The sequence below is a fragment of the Eschrichtius robustus genome, chromosome 5 (assembly GCF_028021215.1).
Source record: "Eschrichtius robustus isolate mEscRob2 chromosome 5, mEscRob2.pri, whole genome shotgun sequence".
Lineage (NCBI taxonomy): Eukaryota > Metazoa > Chordata > Mammalia > Artiodactyla > Eschrichtiidae > Eschrichtius > Eschrichtius robustus.
In genome coordinates, this window is record NC_090828.1 from 53341611 (window position 1) to 53362185 (window position 20575).

Sequence of the window (20575 nt, forward strand, 5' to 3'; positions counted from 1 at the left end):
TAGTTTAAATTAAAGTTACTTAAGAAACAGCCAATGCAAGAAGGATACTCTGACCCTCCTTTGCCCCCCTGAAAGAAGAAAATAAATCTCCCATGTGAAAGGTAACTTCCCTGTACCAGGAGGTACAGAGACATCCTTATCACCAGAGATGGGGAATTCAAATCTGAGAAGGCTGTATAAACAAACCTTGTTTCTTGCAAGCCCAAACTTATTTTTCTTGTCAATTCCTCACAAATTTATTGTTTCTTGGTAAAAAAGGTACCTGGCTTTAGTCACTACTTTGAGTCATGCACCTATAAGGCCTTTATACATATGAAATTAATTTTTACTCCTGTTAATATGCCTTGTGTCAATTTAATTATTAGACTAGCCAAAAGAACCAAAAAGGATAGGGGGAAATTTTCCCTTCTCCAATAGCCTCTAGATTAATACATCAAGGAAATTTCTACGTGAATTAAAAACTATGAACTTAATTCTCAAACCTTCATATGATTCTGTAATCAGAACAGCAAAGAAATATTGCTGCCTTTGGAAAACTTTTAGTGACTATACAAAATATTAACTCTAAGTCCTGGAATTACAAATTATTATTTCTCCTTTATGATATTCTATATGTTCTAAGTTTTATGGTCTAGACCTTCACTAATTTTATGATAGAAAAAGTAATTCTTATAATTTTTTGATGAAGGATCTGTCATTTCTATGTCACTTCTTTCATGGGGTTGCAAGTTCATCACACATATTCACTCATTTGTAATTTGACACGTTTCTCAGCTAGGTTGGGAACTGACTTATTCTCACTTCATAGGCACAAAGAGTAACTTGATAATAATACATCAGGGAACCCATGGCAGAGTGGTCCTAGGAATGTTTGCCCATCACCCTCTCAGCAAACCACTGGCAAAGTTTCTAGAAACTCAATCAATTATCAAGTTACTACCATTTATTAAGCAAGCCAAGTGGTACAGGTCTCTGGATCAGGATATCCAGGGGTAAAGAGGCCTTTTCAAACTGCAGACATAGTGCCTGCCCATCCACCCTTATCCTCCCACATCACTTAGCAGAGACACCACAGTTAAAACGACATAACCCATTTAAAGTGTTCTAGGCAGTCACAGTTCCTGATTACAAACAACAGAAACAATACTGGCTAAATTGAGCAGAAAAGGAACACATTGGAAAGGTCTTGCATAGCTCACAGAACTCATCAAAAGTGTGAAGAACCAAACTCTGAAAAGAGAACACAGCAGATTCAGACTCCAGCCATGATCTGCTTGGGCCACCAACTGTAAATCCTACAATAGCTGCTCCACTGCCCTCTGCCTGCTCTCCATCACAGAGGGAGAACCAAACTCTCTCAGTGTCTGAGTGCCTTCAGGAGTCTAAATGCCCTGAAGTTGTGGACAGTGGGTGAGCTGAGTTCATATGCTCACCACCTCTATGAACAGGGAGCTGGGGATCCTCCTGAAACAGGAAATGAGTTCCAGCGCTAGGCAGAATTAAAAGACAACAATGCTTGCCGCACAAAGTACCACGCTGAACCAACAAATGCAGGCGTACAAACTGACAAACTGTAGCCCAGAGCCCAGGGAAAATGATGGCTTGTGATAGGATCTTCCCTCTGGGGTTGATCATCTGCTTAGAGAAGAGATGGTGAAGATGCTTGTGAAACTGTCTCAAGGAAGAATAAGGAATAACAACAACAAAAAAAAAGTAGGAAGGAATGAAGGAAATTTGAATGCCAAGAAATACAGAGAGGGAGAAGTGACCAAGGATAGAATGTAGAGAGACCTGAGATGTAGGAAGAAAGATGCTGGAGGAAGGCATGTGAGGGCAAATGACCAAACAGAACGAACCACACACACACACACACACACACACACACACACACACACACAAGTTGTAGATCCTTGCTCTCTATAGAGATAGTATTATTAGGTTAATTAATGAAGATTCTAAGATCAGAGAATTAGTACTCCTCAGGATGTATTAGGTAGGCACTCAGTAATGCTTGTTAATATGGGGCAAGCTCATTGAATGCGGAGGCAGCTTCCCAGATTGCCGTTTTCTCCTGCAGCAGACCTGCGCCTACGCTCCAGCAACCACGCCTAAGGGACCTGCAGTTGGCATTGATCTTGGCACCACCTATTCTTGTGTGGGTGTCTTCCAGCATGGTAAAGTGGAAATAATTGCCAGTGATCAGGGGAACCGAACTACCCCAAGCTATGCCGCCTTTACTGATACCAAACGATTGATCGGTGACGCTGCAAAGAACCAAGTTGCAATGAATCCCACCAACACGGTTTCTGATGCCAAACGCCTCACTGCGCGAAGACCTGACGATGCTGTGGTCCAGTCTGATATGAAGCACTGGCCCTTCATGGTGGTGAATGATGCAAGCAGGCCTAAGGTTCGAGTAGAATACAAGGGAGAGACAGAAAGTTTCTATCCAGAGGAGGTGTCATCCACGGTTTTGACAAAGATGAAGGAAATAGCAGAAGCCTACCCTGGGAAGACTGTTACCCATGCTGCTGTCACAGTACCCGCTTACTTTAGTGATTCTCAGCGTCAGGCTGAGACCAAAGATGCTGGAACTATTGCTGGGCTCAATGTACTTCGAATCAACGAGCCAACTGCTGCTGCTGTTGCCTATGGCTTAGACGAAAAGGTCGGAGCAGAAAGAAATGTGCTGATCTTTGATTCAGGTGGTGGCACGTTTGATGTGTCAACTCTCACTATTGAGGATGGAATCTTTGAGGTCAAATCTACAGATACCCACTTAGGTGGAGAGGACTTTGACAACCGAATGGTCAACCATTTTATTGCAGAGTTCAAGCACAAGCACAAGAAGGACACCAGTGAGAGCAAGAGGGCTGTCCGTCGCCTTCATACTGCTTGTGAGCGTGCTAGGTGCACTCTCTCTTCCAGCACCCAGGCCAGTACTGAGACTGATTCCCTCTATGAAGGAATCGACTTCTGTACCTCAATTACCCGTGCCCGATTTGAAGAACTGAATGCTGACCTGTTCCGTGACACACTGGACCCTGTGGAGAAAGCCCTTCAGGATGCCAAGCTAGACAAGTCTCAAGATCCATGATACTGTCCTGGTGGGTGGTTCAACCCACATCCCCAAGATTCAGAAACTTCTACAGGACTTCTTCAACGGGAAGGAACTGAATAAGAGCATCAACCCTGACGAGGCTGTTGCTTATGGTGCAGCTGTCCAGGCAGCCATTCTATCTGGACACAAATCTGAAAATGTTCAAGACTTGCTGCTGTTGGATGTCACTCCTCTTTCCCTTGGAATTGAAACTGCAGGTGGAGTCATGACTGTCCTCATCAAGCGCACGACACCACCATTCCCACCAAGCAGACGCAGATGCAGACCTTCACAACCTACTCTGACAACCAGCTCGGTGTACTCATTCGGGTTTATGAAGGTGAGCATGCCATGACCAAGGATAACAACTTGCTTGGCAAGTATGAACACACAGGCATACCTCCTGCCCCCCATGGTGTTCCTCCGATTGAAGTCACTTTTGATACTGATGCCAATGGCATCCTCAATGTCTCTGCTGTGGATCAGAGCACAGGAAAAGAGAACAAGATTACCATCACTAATGACAAGGGCCATTTGAGCAAGGAAGACATTGAACGCATGGTTCAGGAAGCAGAGAAGTACAAAACTGAAGATGAGAAGCAGCGGGATAAGGTGTCTTCAAAGAATTCTCTTGAATCCTATGCTTTCAACATGAAAGCTACTGTTGAGGATGAGAAACTTCAAGGCAAGATTAATGATGAGGACAAACAGAAGATTCTTGATAAGTGTAATGCAATAATCAACTGGCTTGATAAGAACCAGACTGCAGAGAAGGAAGAATCTGAACATCAGCAGAAGGAGCTGGAAAAAGTCTGCAACCCCATCATTACCAAGCTGTATCAGAGTGCAGGAGGCATGCCAGGAGGAATGCCTGCGGGCTTCCCTGGTGGTGGAGCTCCTCCATCTGGTGGTGCCTCCTCTGGGCCCACCATTGAAGAGGTTGATTAAGCCAGCCTAGCATAGGTTTAGCATTGTTCCACAAAACACTGAAGGACCCAAATTTGTAGCAAATTCCATGGCAGTTTTAAAGTTGAGCTGCTATAGTAAACTGGGCATTCTTGATGCTTGAACATGGAATGTGTGCACGGGGAAAGGAAATAACATTGCACTTTACAAGCACTGTACTATAAGCGGAAAATACAATGTCTTAAATAAAACTGTATTTAAAATTGGCACCATAAAAAAAGGGGGCAATTCATAAATATTAGTTATGTAAACATGCTACCCGTTAAATAATAACAAACTCTATTAGTTATTTGTTATTAAAGGAGCAGGATAACCTCTGTTACCTAAAGTCAAGTATTTAAAGATATGAATCATCTCTACAGAAATACCTTCAGGGAACAACTAGATTAGTGTCTGAATGAAAAACTAGCCAAGTGGACACATAAAACTCACCATCACCGACATGCGGTGAATAAAAAAATAAAAAAGCCTTAGCAGAGCTGGAAATAACAAGTCAGCAAGGTTGAACACTAAGGCCTCTGCAGAGTGGCAAGGGTGACTCTAGGAACAGAGGAGTGTTTTCTAGATACACAACGTAATTTTAAGAAAGGCAGATCTACCTTGGGATTGGTTTTAAAAAGAGAGTTGCATTTGAGAATCTCATATACTATATCTCTGGTGAGGCATTAACAAGAACAACAGAAGCAGACACCACTGGCTAGCTTCTCACTACGCTGTGCCCTGTGCTAAGCATAACCTCAACTAGTCTCACAAAACCCCTGTGGGTTAAGATCACTAGTGCTTCCTTTTACCACTGAGGACACCAAAGCATACAGGGGCCAAGTCTTGTCTAGTAAACTAACATGTGTTGAATACCTGTGATGTGGTAGACACATTGCTGGGGCTTTGCATTACTCTGTGTTTAGTAACCAGAAAGGAATGGATTCAAATACAGGTTTTTCCACTCAAAGCCCATATTTGTTCCACCGCTTGGTAGAATATCAACAATCATTTTTCACTCAGAAGGCTCCTGACAGAAAAGAGGAAGAATTAATACAAAGTGATGATGGGAGGGCAAGGGTATTGCTTATTTGTAACTGGCTAGACAAGAGAGAGGGCAGGTCACTGTGTCAGCTTTCAGGTTACCAAAAACAAACAGAGAATTAAGGAGTGAGCAGTGTGGCTGGCCCCTGAGTAGGGATCTGTATAATGAGGGTAATGTGTGTCTGTGTGTGCGCCAGCATGCAGGTGTGCATATACACATGGTATCGCTTAAGTGAACAATAGGCATCCCCTCACACTACTGCTTTACTAGATAGAATTTAAGTACAGTACAGTATAGTGGCCCCACTTGCCTGCAGCAGGGGATACGTTCCAAGACCCCCAGTGGATGCCTGGAACAGCGGATAGCACCCAACCATATTTTACTGTGTATTTTCATATACATACCTATGATCAAGTTTATTTATAAATTAGGCACAGTAAGAGATTAACAACAATAACTAATAACAGAAAAAAATGTAACAATATACTGTAAATAAAAGTTGTGTGAATGTGGTCTCTCTCTCAAAATATTTGAGTGTACAAATTTAAGGCCACTTCCATCTTAACTAAGTACTCATCACGCATTGTGGCTATAACTTTTGCATTTTGAGGTGTGACAGCAAAACTAGTAGGAATTTCTCTTCCCTTCTTCACAATTTCATGGATAGAAGATTCTTTTTTTTTAATTTTTATTTATTTATTTTTGGCTGTGTCAGGTCTTAGTTGCAGCACATGGGACCTTTGTTGAGGCATGCGGGATCTTTCATTGAGACGTGCAGGCTTCTCTCTAGTTCTGGCGTGCAGATTTTCTCTTCTCTAGTTGTGGCACGCAGGCTCCAGGGCGCGTGGGCTCTGTAGTTTGCGGCACACGGTCTCTAGTTGAGGCCCACGAGCTCAGTAGTTGTGGCATGTGGGCTTAGTTGCTCCGCGGCATGTGGGATCTTAGCTCCCCGACCAGGGATCGAATCTGGGTCCCCTGCATAGTAAAGCAGATTCTTTACCACTGGACCACCAGGGAAGTCCCAAGAAAATTCACTCTTACAGTAGATCTTAGCAACCTCAGCAAACAATTTTTTTTTCTTTCCTTATTAAGGTTAGAACTTTCACCTTTTCACTTAGAGAAAGCACTTTACTACGGCTTCTCCTTGGCTTATCTGAATTGCCAGCATCACTACTCTTGAGGCCATTATTTTGTAAAATAATGATGACGTGAACACAAGTACTGGGATACCAAAAATAAGTGGAGAACTAAGGAGTATGCAGTATATCCCCTGAGGAGGGATTTGTGGGACAGTCCATCCGATAACCAAGACAGCTACTAAGTGACCAACAGGCAGGATATACTGGATAAAGGGGTGATTCTCGTCTGGGTGGGATGGATAAGGACAGTGTGAGATATCGTCACACTCCTAAGAACAGCACACAACTTAAAACTTATGAATCGTTTATTTCTAGTACTTTCCATTCACTATTTTCAGACCTTGGTTGACCAAACCGGGTAACTCAAACTGCCGAAAGAGAAACCACAAATAAGAGGGGACTACTATAGCTAATATATGACAGAGGAGTGATAATAACAATAATAATAGAGGAATAATTTCTTAACTGTAGTGTCAAAACACATAGGTTTTCCATATTCTTTCATGGAACGTACCACATGTATTGTTACTACTAATAAAGTGCTGAAACTTGATTGAATAATTTAGTTTTCTTCTTAAATCAGAGCAGATACAAGGTTATACCTGTAATATGGCTCTCTCTGGGTTTGGTCAGTCTGAGTTTGGTCAGAAAAACAGAGCCCCTGCAATTATTCTAGGAATAAAGGATTCAATATAGAAATTAAGGTTTATACAAATGTGGCAGGGACTGTACAGCTGTAGGCACCGGGACAAAGAAACAATCACTAGTGATTTCAAAGCCCGGGCATGGCTGGGAGAGTTGGGCTTGTGGTCAGTCTAAGAGTATGTCGTGTCTGGCCACCTGGCCTGCAAAGTGGGCGCTGGTGGGAAAGTCTCTGACGCTGCTTCATCTGGTGGCTTCCCAGGATAATGGTTTCCTCTTTCCTTTCTGCCTTTGCCTCCCAAACCTTCCACAAGTACCTTTCTTCAGCAAGCTAGCCTGAAACCAGACAGGAAAGGGGATCTGGGAAACAAGTCCCCAGTGTCGGAAGGGAGTGGTGGGGATGCTGAGTCAACACCCCACTGGGGTTACGATATCTACTTTCTTAAGAGGGAGAGAAAGTGTGAAGTGAAAGCTAAGACACCAAGGATTGCATACGAGGCGGGTATCACCTGTATGAATGTGTCCCTACAGCAAAGGAAAAAAAACAAACAAAAAAAAAAGAGTCTGAGACATCTGTGATGAGATGCGTGCCTGAGTGGCCTCTGATTACTGAAGGCTGCTGTAGAGCCACTCGAAATATAGCTGGATCCCCTCTTTCCATAGAGTGAGGTCACTTTTTTAGTTTCAGTTTTTTCACGCTGGACACCAGAGGGAGGAAAGGAAGGTGATCAAATCAATCTATACGTCTTCTGACAGCAGGCATCAACCTCAGGAGAAAAATAAGAATGAGCCATCATATCGTCACCTGTAGAAGACTCTATCCCAAGAGCCTCACCTGCATAAATTCCCCTTGTGACACTGATGCTGAATAGGCAAGGCTGCTTTTCCACCACTGCTCTGATGGGACACTGAAAAGCTGGGCAATTTAGCTCACTTATAAAACTAGCACCATAAAGCAAATCATTTAAAAACAGCACTAAAAATTCACGGTATAGTCCCTTGCACAGACGAAAACTTACGACCTTTTAAAATAAGGCAGTATTTACTTTTTAAGTGAGGCAGGATGTGCATTATTATTATTTAATATTTAATGAAGGCCACCAGCGTGCTAGGTGTTATACATCACTCTGCACAAAAAGTTGGGTGTGTATATATAGGAGCCTAGCATCCTATAATTAAAGTCATGCAGCATACAGGAGAATGGACCATACTCCAGAAAGGTCAGATGAACAACACTAATCATAACTGGTTTATATACTTCATTTCCACTAACTGAGGTTTCATCTTTCTTGATACCTTAACATTTATATTATACTTCACTGCTATATGTGGGACTTATTGAAAATTCTGACTGCCTGGAAAAAAGTTAAGCTTTCTCTGTCCAGTTGTAAATTGCCCTTAAACCAAACTTTCTTTAATATGTGAAATAATCTATCTCTATTTTATGAGTTGCTGACAAAGCACAATCTGTTTTAAAGAGGGACAGTAGCTGCATTAGACACAATAGTTGTCAAGAAGGAGAGAAAATATTTTAAGTTGAAAAAAAATCTAAAAATAAAAGAAACTAATGAACCATGTGTCAAAAACTGTGCCAGACACTTTCTCAGATGATTTGCCTAACAAGGATAGCTTTTCCATCTTAGAAACACCATATTAAAGATTATGGTCAGTTTTAAGTACTGAAAATCAGGATTGCAAACAGAAATAGTATTGGGAGACATGGGTTTTAAAATGATGCACAAATACACCAAAAAAGCTCTTTGTAAATGAAAAAGAGTTCCTTCAAACAGCCATTTCTGTGCCATTCCATGGGAAAATTTGTTTTGTAGGAGAAAATAGTAACAAAATCTCAGTTCATTTGTTCTGAGGCCTAGCTTCAACAAGTTCTTAGAAAATAAGCTAATCTTCAATAAGGATGGTTGAATTTGTATAATTTAAGGTACAGATGAGAAAAACATTCTCAAACTCAGGTGCTTGTAAATTTTTTATAGTACAACAGTTCCCCGTGTACTAATTGATTCACAAGACATTTCTATTACTTCCACAGCTGGGGCTGGATATAATCAAGAAGAAATACTGTGTTACCCAGAAATAAACAAAAGGTAATGGAACTTTTGCTGAGCCACAAAGAGAGTATTTTCAGTGTTTGGCCATGAGTTCAATTTCACGCTTGAGAACTTTCTAGTCTGTCCTCTTTTCCCCTGGTCAGTACCACTAACACTTCAAGGAGGGATGGAAAAAACTGAGCCAATCTGACAGGAGCAATGTCTCTCAGGAAAGAAATACAGCTGCCAAAGAAGGCAAATGAGGACTTTATACAAGCATAAAGCCAGCAGGGCATCTGGAGACATCACATTTCATTGCTCTTTTCTGTTTACTAGAAGATATAAAAACAATCATTTGCCACAGGGGAGATGTTTCATGAATTGAGTGCTATAATTCTATAATTGGATACTATGTTTTTAGGGGAATAAATAAACTTTTCAGGAAGATTTTTTTTTTTCCATACTCTGATCATAGAGCAGGTTCTAGTAATCCTTCAATAGGTAAATGTTAATTGTTTAAGTAGCTCCTATTGGTCCTTTCTGACCTGAACAAAGAACTTTACAGGTTATCTTCCCTCTGCCAGACAAATTCCATTTAAAAATTAAAGATAGCAAACTATTTTAAAAGTAACAATTCACTTGGTTTAGGTTTTCTTCTCTATCTCTCCCTCTCTCATTCTTGCTCACTCACTCTCTCTTTCTCTCTCTCTTGCAAAACAGGTATTTTTTTTCCCCTATCCTTTCATAACTTCCCCATATGAGTTCTTTATTTTGATTTGTCTTTCAATTGTCTGGAATACAAGACACAGACATTTTTAAGAAGCATGCTTGAGTTGCACATTTCATAAAATTTTGTATATCTAAGTATCATTTTATTGCTTTGACTCATGAACTTTATGTTCATGAATTTGTCTGGGTAGAGAAATTATTGAATCATACTTTCTTCTCCTTCCAAATAATGTACAAAATGCTCCATTTATACTAGCATCTAATATTCAAAGACGATTGTAACATTTTCCCCTTTAGAGGTGACACATTTCTTTTTCTTACAGATGCTTATAAGCTCCTTTCTTCAGTAAAATATTTAACTAAAAATGGTTACCAGATTATATCTTAAACTGTTTCCTTTATAAAGAAAAATGGAACGGAAAACACTACGACTTTTAAGGCAGATAAAATGGACCTAATATTGATATGCAACACAAACTAAGCTAAATGGTTTTATTATCAGCTCATTCCAACTCATAGTTTGAATAGGCTGTGAGAGAAGACCTCAAACTGAATTAACAGTAATGGTGCACAGCTCTTGTTTTCTGAAGACAAGACAGTGCTAGAAAACACTATACCTGTGGTGTCTGTCTCTACTGCCAAACAGGAATGACAGCCAGGGCTGAAGTAGAAACAGCATCACCAGTGGCATTTTCATTGACTTGGCATCCTAACACTTAAGCACATGCTGAAAATAAAGCTTATAAGAGGCGAAGAAAAGAGATGAAACAATATCCTGCAGCCAACTTTGAATTACAGAAGATTACTATCATCTGAAAAAAAAAATGTACTGACTTACCAAAGAAAAAACCTGGGAGCTTAAAATTTTCACCTGGCTTCTTGCTAATCTGCCTTGCTGGAGCCAAATCATAAAATCAAGCCAAAAGAACACAGGGACAAAGTTCCCAGACTAAGAGTACTCGTGGTCCCAGCTTTCACCCTACTCTCCTTGGGCATCCAAAATCCTACCAGAGAAGAAAGAAATTCAACATTCAAATTTTCAACTTCAGCTTTAAGGGAAAAACTTATAAAAGAGCAGATAAAGATGCAGCAGAGTCAAAGTTCCCACTCAGATTCTTTTGGCAGAAGTAGGAAACTCATGTAGGACTGAATATGTTAAAAATAACTAAGAGAAAAAAAATCAGTATGCTATCTATGAAAAAATTCTGCAACCACAAGGTAAAGAGAGAATATGGCATGCAGAAGACAGTCAAAACACACACTTGGAAAAAAAATTTCTCCAAGGCATTGAAGAACATTTTAAATTTAATGCTTTAGAAAGTGCAAAGAGCAGACTCAACATTGCAAAAAACCAAACATGGAGGGAAAACATGACAAAAATAAGAGCAAGTAGTGAGAAGATGCCATTTATGAAGATAATACTACTCAACTCGGAAGTATAACTGGTGTGCCTGATGGAAGAAAACAGAAAAAGGAAAAATATTTTAAAAAATGTAATGAAACAAATTTTATGAAATTAAGGAAGGCGTGAATCTTTAGATATAAAAGGTATGGTTATGAACTGAATGTTTGTGTCCCCCCAGCATTTATGTTGCAATCCTCTGTTGGACTCTTAACCCCCAGTGCAATGGTGTTAGGAGGAGGTAATTAGGTTATGAGGGATTAGACCTCTTATAAAAGAGACCTTGGGGGCTCTCTAGCCCTCTTTCCAGCATGTGAAGAGACAGTTAGAGGACCTGGTTCCTATGAACCAGGAAATGAGCCTTCATTAGACACCGCATCTGCCAACTTTGATCGTGGACTTTCCAACCTCCAGAACTGTGAGAAATGTTTGTTGTTTAAGCCTCCCAGTCTATTGTATTGTTGTTATAGCAGCCTGAACTAGGACAAAGGGCAAACTCCATCCAAAGATAATTTATCGAATCCCCCATGCAGAGACCCCAGGGAATATGTACTGAGCTCACAAAGCTGGGTCTATTAAATAGCTGAGCAAGGGCAGGTACCACCTCGACAAAGTCGCGGTAGCATATAATATGCAGAAGATTAGAGAAAGGTACTTATAATGTTTTGGGGCCAGGGTTAGTCATAAGATTATTTTAGGGTAGAAGATAGTAAGCATAGTCTGGGCAGGAAATGGTTAAAATTTGTGAACTAGGTAAGTTCACTAAACTTCTTTCACAGTGCTATCTTGTGTCAGAAAGTATTCTTTGGGGTCTGTGATTTGAAATTGGAGCTCTCCATCTGTTTCAATGGAAATTAAGTTTCATTCTTATTTTGTTAATTTGGTGCACTTCAGAAAGTAAAATTGTGCAGACCTTTTCCAAAGGTCTTGTTGACTACTTTAACTATAGGATCATATGCTTGACAGTCCTCTTATTCACCACCTAACACCAGGAAAACCTGCCTTACATCATCAAATCTCAAAATTTCTTCCCCTCATGCCCTGTGCAGAGACATAGAAACAATCAGAGGGGAAAAGGACATCATGTCTTAGTGGGTATCACAGGAGTTATATAGCAGGGCTTTCAGTAGACCATGAAGCCCTTGAAAAATATGTGATCACATATGCACGCTCCACAATCTTAAGAAAATTTGTTACTTTTTATACCAAGAAGCAGCTGTAGATGTACTTCTTTTAGTTTATTATATATAATTATATATATGTGTGTATATGTTTGTATACAGACACTTATTGTTTTTAAAACATATATCTTCTGGGTCTGTGCCATATTTTTCCCTCTTAGGAGTCTAAGAAGTTCTTAAACAATGGTCTGAGTAGCAAAGTCCCCAGCAGAGCTCACTAGTAAGGTCCAGGTGTAAGTCTTTGAGACTCTTTCAAATAGTAGGTTCTTTGTACTTTGTTCAGTACAAAGGGGTTTATTTCCTATTTCGGGATACTTTCCATAGCTACATGAAGACCTAATTAGCCTACTAATGTGACTGCACATTGCTGCCACATGGTGCTGCTGTTGGAGCTGATGCTTGCACAGCAAGGTGGACTCTATTCATTCTGCATCAGTCTTCTTGCTAACTGGCTCAAGTTCTTGCAAGGGTCATAATGGTGTGCTTGGGCTCCAAGGGTTATCAGTTGTCTTACGTGACATTCACATGCTCAGTACTTTTTTCCCCTGAATACCACACCATGCCAAAGTGGCTGTCTTGAAGGCTGTACTGTAATAAGTCCTCCTCATTAATCTCAAGATCATTTTGTTTCAGTGGCTGCGTTGCCTTTCCTGTCACTGGGCCTTTGTTGGGGCCACTTTATCTGGACAGGTACTCCTACAAGTTCCTTTCCCTCTAGAAACTATATGTGTAGGGTATTTATGGAAATTGATCTATCTTCTCTCAGCAAGATGTAAATGTGGCATATGGGTCTCAGGAAGTAGCAATCTTGATAAAGCCATAAAACTTTCCACCAAATTCTCCCCTATATGTGTATAATCAAAGGACACTGCTCATATGATGCCTGGTTATTCAGGTTATGTTCAGGAAAGAGCAAGGAGGTCAATGTGGCTGGGCAGGAGTTGATTGGCACTGGGTGAGCATGCAGTGGGCGTCAATGATGACTCATAAGGTCTCAGAGATTTAGGTGAAAGGCTTCTGCTGGCCCATATGGCAACTCTATGAGACTTAGAAAAAGGTACACATCAGTCAATGCCAGAACACATGGTTTGATGAGTGGATTTCAGCTTCTATCAGCTGCTTCAGTCTGGGGCACTCATATGCAGTGTAGAGCCTATCAACCACATGGAGCACCCCAGGACTTGAAAATCATTATAAGGACATTGGTTTTTACTCTGAGTTAGATGGGAAGCCACTGGAAGCTGTTGAGTAAATCAGTGGCATGACCTGACTTATTTTTTTCAAGAATCCTTCGGGCTGATTTGTGGAGAATAAGGGATAATGGCAGAAGCCAGAAAGCCAGTTAGCGAGCTAGTATACAATTTGGATGAAAAATGATGGTGACTTAGATTAGGGTGTTAGCAGTGGAGGCGAAACTATATGTTTGAGTTCTGGCAATACTTTCATGGTAGGTCTTGTAGGGTTATGATAAAAAGAAAAGGGTCAATGATGGCTACAAGAATGTAGAGTAAAAAGCTTCCAGACTTTACAAAATCAGTCACTAAATAGGTAAACTTGAGAAAATAGTTTAATTCCATTATATTTTAGACTCTTTATTTGTTAGATGAGGAGAATAACATTTCCCTAATTACTACACTGGAAGAGTGTGAGATCACATGAAACATTGCATGTCAAAACACTTAGAGACGGTAAACTACAAGACAATATTCATTATTATTTGAAGGCTAACTACGAGGGATGTTTAAGGGCACCTTGAAGTGGCAATCTTGCCACACTCCCACACTGCCATCATCTTCCCTATTGTTTGTCAGAGGGGCCTATAAGTACACAGTTACCGATTTATTTATTTGGGTCTTGATTTTTTTTTTGAGCATTCAAGAGTCCTTGCTACACACAAATACTGCATTGGAGAACAACTCCTTGAGTGATTGTTAGCCAGCACCTCAGTGGGGATTAACTGATAACAGTATATGAATTTGGCATGGTGGGCACCAGGTTTCAGTGAAAGACACCAGCATGGGCTGATTGGAAAAGAGAAGACTCTCAAGTCTAAATTTCGCCTGCTTCACAGTTTTTCCCATAAGCTACCATATTTCTATGTCCTATGTTCCACAGGCAGAATTTTTGAATTTTATTTATTTTTTTGTACACCAGGTTCTTATTAGTTATCTATTTTATACATATTAGTGTATACATGTCAATCCCAGTCTCCCAATTCATCCCACCACCACCCCACACACCCCCGGCCACATAGGCAGAATTTTTGATAGGAAGAAAGTTATAATTTTACATTTTATAGTTTTTGGACAAAGGTCACAAACAAAGAATGTCAATAATATCCAGGGAAGGCTCAGTCACATTGACTAGATGTAGGAGCAATTTATTTTATATGAATTAAAGAAAAAACAAGAAGAGAAATCTATTACTTCTACTGGGAAATTTCCCCCAACAGTATCTAAATTCAACAACCTGTAAGGCCCTTGGCCTAAAATTAACATATATGAGGAAAAACAATCCATATTCATTGAATTTCAGATTTTTTTTTTCCTCAATAAATACCTTTCCCAAACTTTTTCCTACATTTAGAATGTTGATGTGATGATTTCAATAATCTCTATTTGAGAATCAGAATCATATATGGAAAGTGACCTCATTTATAAAGATCAGACATGGGTCCAATATGTGGTATTCATGTCTGCTTACTAATAAAATTAATAGTAATAATACCCAGTATGTATTTAGTGCTAGTCATGTACCTAGAAATACATGATGGTGTTTGACTATGGAACTGAAACTAATTACACTAAGCAGCTCTGGGGCATTGCTATTCCCGTTTTACAGATGAGGAGACTGAGAGGACTATCAGTTGATCTCTCAGTGGAGATGAGTTAACAGGTGCAGAAAAACTTGCCTTGTAAGAGGGTTGGTAGAAGAGGAAGGCTGAGGAACAGGGAAACTGTGAAAAGTCACTAAATGGTAGAACTGAGATTGGAACCTAAATCATGTTCACCCTACTTACTACCAACCACTTTGTAATACTGTCTTCAGTGTAACTTCTTTTGAGGAGAAATTCTTATAATGTGCTAACCATAATTTAATAACTTTTCAAGATGACTTTATGTATGATCTTGAAAAATATTCAGAAGAAAGTCAATTTTAACTCCTTTTCCTATAATATACTCTACATTTTTAGTATCAGCATTAAAAGGAAACCCACTGAACATAAAAGTTCTCATTATTTGTAATACCAATAGCAGTTTTAGTGAATAAAATTTTAAAAAGACAATGTACTGTAACTACTTCTTTGTTCAGCAAATATTTATTAAGCACCTACTTGTATGGCAGACACTGTTCTAGATGTTGCGGATACTGGTAAACGGCCAAAATCCCTGCCTTATGAAGCACCCCTGCTAACTGTGAAAAGCTAAACCATACAAAGACAACACTAAATTCTTGGTAGTATTTGGGAAGGTAAATAGATCTGAAAGCCAAAACAATGTGTAATTGCAGTTAATTAGACTCTAGAGCCTCAATTATGAGCCATCTTTGGCTTCAAAAATTGCTTTAAAAGAAGTGACTGCTCAACTTCTCCCAGTGGCAAGCTTAGGGCCAAGCATGAGAACTGGGAGAAAATGATGTCAAACGGCTTCGAACAAATATCCAGTTTAAGTTGACTGAAAGATCTGAGGAGTTTCCTGGGAAATGTAAAGAAGGTCTCAGAAGTTTCTGGAGTGATGTCATGGCTGTGCTATGATGCCCATGTGAAGCCATGTGCTGTGTTGATCTGCACAAATATTCATGGGTCTTCTGGATTCCTTTCTCCCTTGAGTCTGTGCCTCAATAACAGCCCCATTCACTACCCTCAACTGTCTCTAATTTCTCTAAGAGAAAAAAAAATACCAAGAAAATAAAAATTGTCCTTCATAGAGGGGAATCCAGGTCACCAAATATAATTAGTGATACTACAAAGTGAATATCATCCAAATATTTACTATATAACCATAGAATAAATTTCCACGTCTCCAAAATGTGGAAGATTTAAAATGCTTAACTAGCTTTTAGGGTTACTGTGAAAATTCATTATTGGAGAGCCTTGAGGAAAAGTGTTTATAAAGCACTTGAAAAGGATAATTGCAATGAAAAGCACATTTAGCAGGCATGTAGAATGTGGTTTAGTTTCCTTTGGTTATAAAGCTCATCACTGTACATAAAAACCCAAATTTTGCATGAATGGATAAGCCAGCTAGAGGAACTCTTGATAGTCAGTTCTGCAAGATATTATATTCAGTAATTAATTTTATAATAACTGGTTCACACATATAAAGTACTCTATTTGCATAAAAAATTACTGCCTAAATGACAAATCAATTATTGCACACAAAGTCAATTATTACACACTTGTTTAAAACTGAATATCATAATTACAATTTGAGTAATTTGCTGTTTTTCCTACTGCAACACAGTATAGTAATTAGTATTCTAGCTCTGTGAGATTAAGTATCTCCATAAAGTCATTAAAATAAAAGTCCCTAAATCCAGTGCATAGTAAATGCATGATAATTATAATATTTCAAAGAAGATTTTTTTTAAATAGAAATGATCATTGAGCCTCCTCTCCTTTCTAAGCCTTATGATAGAGTCCACATGGCTACTGGTTATTACTCTTTTTTTCTTAAACCGAGGTGGGGGTAACAACTGAGAATGCAAAGCTGGAGAGTAAGCACCTTTTTGATCAAATCTACCTACATAAAGTAACTGTAATTCTTTTAAAAAGCATCAAAAAGGGATTTATTGGTGAGTTTTCTAATTGGAACATGTAACTCCCAGTGAAATAAACATAAACACTTAGCTTATTTTAACCCCACAGAAATATAAGCAAGTGAAAAACATTCAGATGGGAGCAGAATCATCATGGGTGGAGAAAGAGCCTACAAGGAGCTATTAATAAGCTTTCATTCTGAAGAGGCCCACAGACCCACATGGCCATATGGATCAGGCAAGTTGCTGGCACTCACAAATATGTTTCTCTCTAATACTTTTCCGTGAGCTAAGTACACACTGACTGTCAATTCTAGCTTCCAATTTCATCCAGAATCTGACCTTTTTTCACCTCCTCCACCTTGGTCCAAGCCACCATCACCTCTCACTTGAATTAACGTAATAGCTTCTAATTCCCACCCTACTCCTTCTAGTAGTTCAGTAAAATAGCCAACACGGGCTTTTCAAACCATAACTCAGATGAAGTTATAAGCAGATAAGTTATCAGCAGATAAGTTGAGCAGATAACTTCACTCAAACCCCTCTAATGTCTTTGCCATGGGCAACAAGACCCACCTGACCCAGCCTGGTAGTGATAAGAGGTATGAAGAAAAATGAAGCAAGGTAAGATGTTGCATACTGTCCAAGGTGCTATTTGAAAGGAAGCAGTGAGGGAAGCCCTTTCTGAGGAAGGGCATTTGAGTGGAGCCCTGAGTGGAATGTGAGAGTGAGCCAAGAGGTATCTGGGGGAAGAGCCACCAGATGAAAAATACAGGGCAGGCCAAGTGGAGAGTGAGGTTGGCATACTGGAGAAAAGGAGACCAGAGGCCCAGGAAGGGTAAGGGGTGAGTGCTACCCAATGATGTTGGAGAAATAGCCAGGGGCCGGTTTTGTAAGGTGGCTGGATACTTTTTCAGTGTGCTGGAAAGCCATTGGAAAGTTTTTGGTAGAAAAAAGAGTGACTAGATCTGACTCATATTTTACCAAAAAGCATCACCTGGCTGTTGTGTGGAAAACAGACTGAAAAGGGGTAAATGTAGAAGCTAGGAGAGCAGAGTCTTACAAGGGAGATTTATTCCCAGTGGTTGTGGGATATTACCTAGAGCTCCTTGGTAATATTTGGGAGCTGAGATAGAAGGCTCACACTCACCAATCATCCAGGTAAATACGGGAGCAGAACAACACAGGGCAACACCTCTCAGCCCCACCATCACAGTCATTCTGAAAGCTCAAAACAGATGCCCAGTGTTCAACACACACCCAGGATTAGCCTTCCTAATAATGAAAATGAAAGATAAAAATAAAAATAGTGCATCAAGAAATACAGTATTGGGGTTTCCCAGGTGGCGCAGTGGTTGAGAGTCTGCCTGCCAATGCAGGGGACATGGGTTTGAGCCCTGGTCTGGGAGGATCCCACATGCCGTGGAGCAACTAGGCCCGTGAGCCACAATTACTGAGCCTGTGCGTCTGGAGCTTGTGCTCCGCAACAAGAGAGGCCGCGACAGTGAGAGGCCGCGATAGTGAGAGGCCGGCGCACCGCGATGAAGAGTGGCCCCCACTTGCCGTAACTAGAGAAAGCCCTCGCACGGAAACGAAGACCCAGCACAGCCATAAATAAATAAATAAATAAATAAATAAATAAATAAATAAATAAATCATCACATTAAAAAAAAAAAAAAGAAATACAGTATTTTTCAATCTTTCAACTGTAAAGAGAGTAAAAATAGGATCAGAAGAAATGACACACACAGGCCCACCCCTTTCTCTGGGAAATATGTGGCCAGATAGGCCCCATTTGTCATGTATGTTCACATAAATAAGACATTCATAGAGGAAGTCACCCTTAACCCCAAAGGAACAGTGAAATGAGTAACAGCATTGGTTACTGCAGAAAACTATTTTTTCTTTCACTGTCCTAATGTACATTTTTCTTCTTTTTCCCTACTATTCTATCTGTTAAATATAAGTAACCCAAGGTTTTTGTTTTGCAATAAAAAATATGCCATGATACTCTGCATCAACCATACTAATTTCTTCCATCATAGTTAAACATCTGCTCATTTGAATCTATGTCATCTACCAATCTGTGGCATAATCCCACTGACTGTGACCTAGAGAGGAAATGATGAGTTAATAAAATTCATAAGTCCGTTGGACTCACCGGACTAAAGCTATCAAAAAGGGTGGTATTTATGTTTTTGCCCAAAACATTATTTGAAGTCTCTACCTATCTGAAATTCCATGAAGTACCCCCGCTCCAAGTGTTCCTGATTGTTTCTAGAAGGGCCTGTTGTTCTCATATGACTGGAATACTTAATTTGGTAATAGGCTCACTCTCTTCCAGTAAGCACATTCCCTATGGATTGGAATAAGCGTATAGCACAGCAATTACCAGCTCAGGCTCTGAATTCAGACTGTGTGAATCGGAATTCTAACACTGCCATTTACTAGCTACATGACAGTGGGCAAGTTATTTCTGTATGCCTGTTTCCTGATTTGTAAAACAGGGATAATATTACCTTCCTACCTCCTAGTAATTACCACTCATAGTAATGTTATGGCTAGTAGGACAATGTCTGACGTCTGATAAATGATTAATAAACGTTAGCCATTATTATCATGTTTTGGGGAAGAGGAGATGTTTTCAGCCCCACCACTGCCCATGCTGAGGGTGCCTGTCTGGTGAATGCCAATGTCTAGGCCAAGCACCCTGTATCTAGGTGTCCCACAGCTGCCCTTCTTTAGTGCTGAATCTGGACAGAGGCAGGAAGATTAACTCTCTCTTTTAAACTCCTGGTTGGGCCTTATCTTCTTGGCTCCAAGCAGAACAAATTGGGTCCACCATCTTGTCAAGTTTCTGGCCTGTGGTTTCTGTTAGTTTCTGGTCCTCTCTCCTCCATATATGAGGGTTCAAATCCAGACCTTGTGCCTAAACAGGAAGCAGACCTCACACGGTCGATCCCCTTCATTCTCCTACTGGTTCTTGCCAGTAGGAAGGCAAACTCCTCTCCCTTCCCTTAATTACTAAACAAATGCTCCCGTATTTAACGTTCGCACATGTGGAAGGAAAGGGGGAGAGGAGTATTTTCTACACCATCAATGTCTGGGTCTAGTTCAGCCAGCCAAACATGCTCTATTACGTATGTTGGAGCTTTACCTACTCAGTGGGGTCAGATTCAGATAGCCCAGGGTTACCTGTTTTAAAAGATATATTGTATCATATACCTTTTAAAACAGGTTAAAGTGGATTTAAAAATATAGAGGCCAAATGTGTATGGCTCAAATGCAATAAAAACCTTATTTCTTACTCATGTAACAGTCCAAGGTTGATGTAACTATTGGGCGGTTCTCCTCCACTTAGCAATTCAGGGAGTGACCCAGATTCCTTTCTTTTTGAGGCTCTGGACATTGTTATCGTCTGTATCTACTTCTCTAAAGATAAATGGAGCATAAAGGAGGCATGCTTGCTTCTAAAAGCCTTAGTGCAGAAGAGCCCACATCTCTTCCATTCACGGTCCATTGTGAGTTAATCACATGGTCACACCTAGCTGCAAGGTCTGTCACAGGCATTCCCTGACCAAGAAGTCAC

The 20575-nt window shown here is 40.1% G+C and overlaps 1 protein-coding gene across 1 annotated transcript in view; it reads left to right on the forward strand.

Moving 5' to 3' along the window:
• Positions 1 to 4130, forward strand: part of LOC137764627 (heat shock cognate 71 kDa protein-like) — a 31576-nt gene extending 27446 nt beyond the window's left edge. Inside the window, 3 exon segments of the mRNA XM_068543680.1 lie at positions 2030 to 3088; positions 3090 to 3347; positions 3350 to 4130. Coding sequence (XP_068399781.1) covers positions 2030 to 3088; positions 3090 to 3347; positions 3350 to 4048 — 2016 coding nt within the window. The 3' untranslated portion in view covers positions 4049 to 4130.
• The last annotated feature ends 16445 nt before the right edge of the window (positions 4131 to 20575 follow it).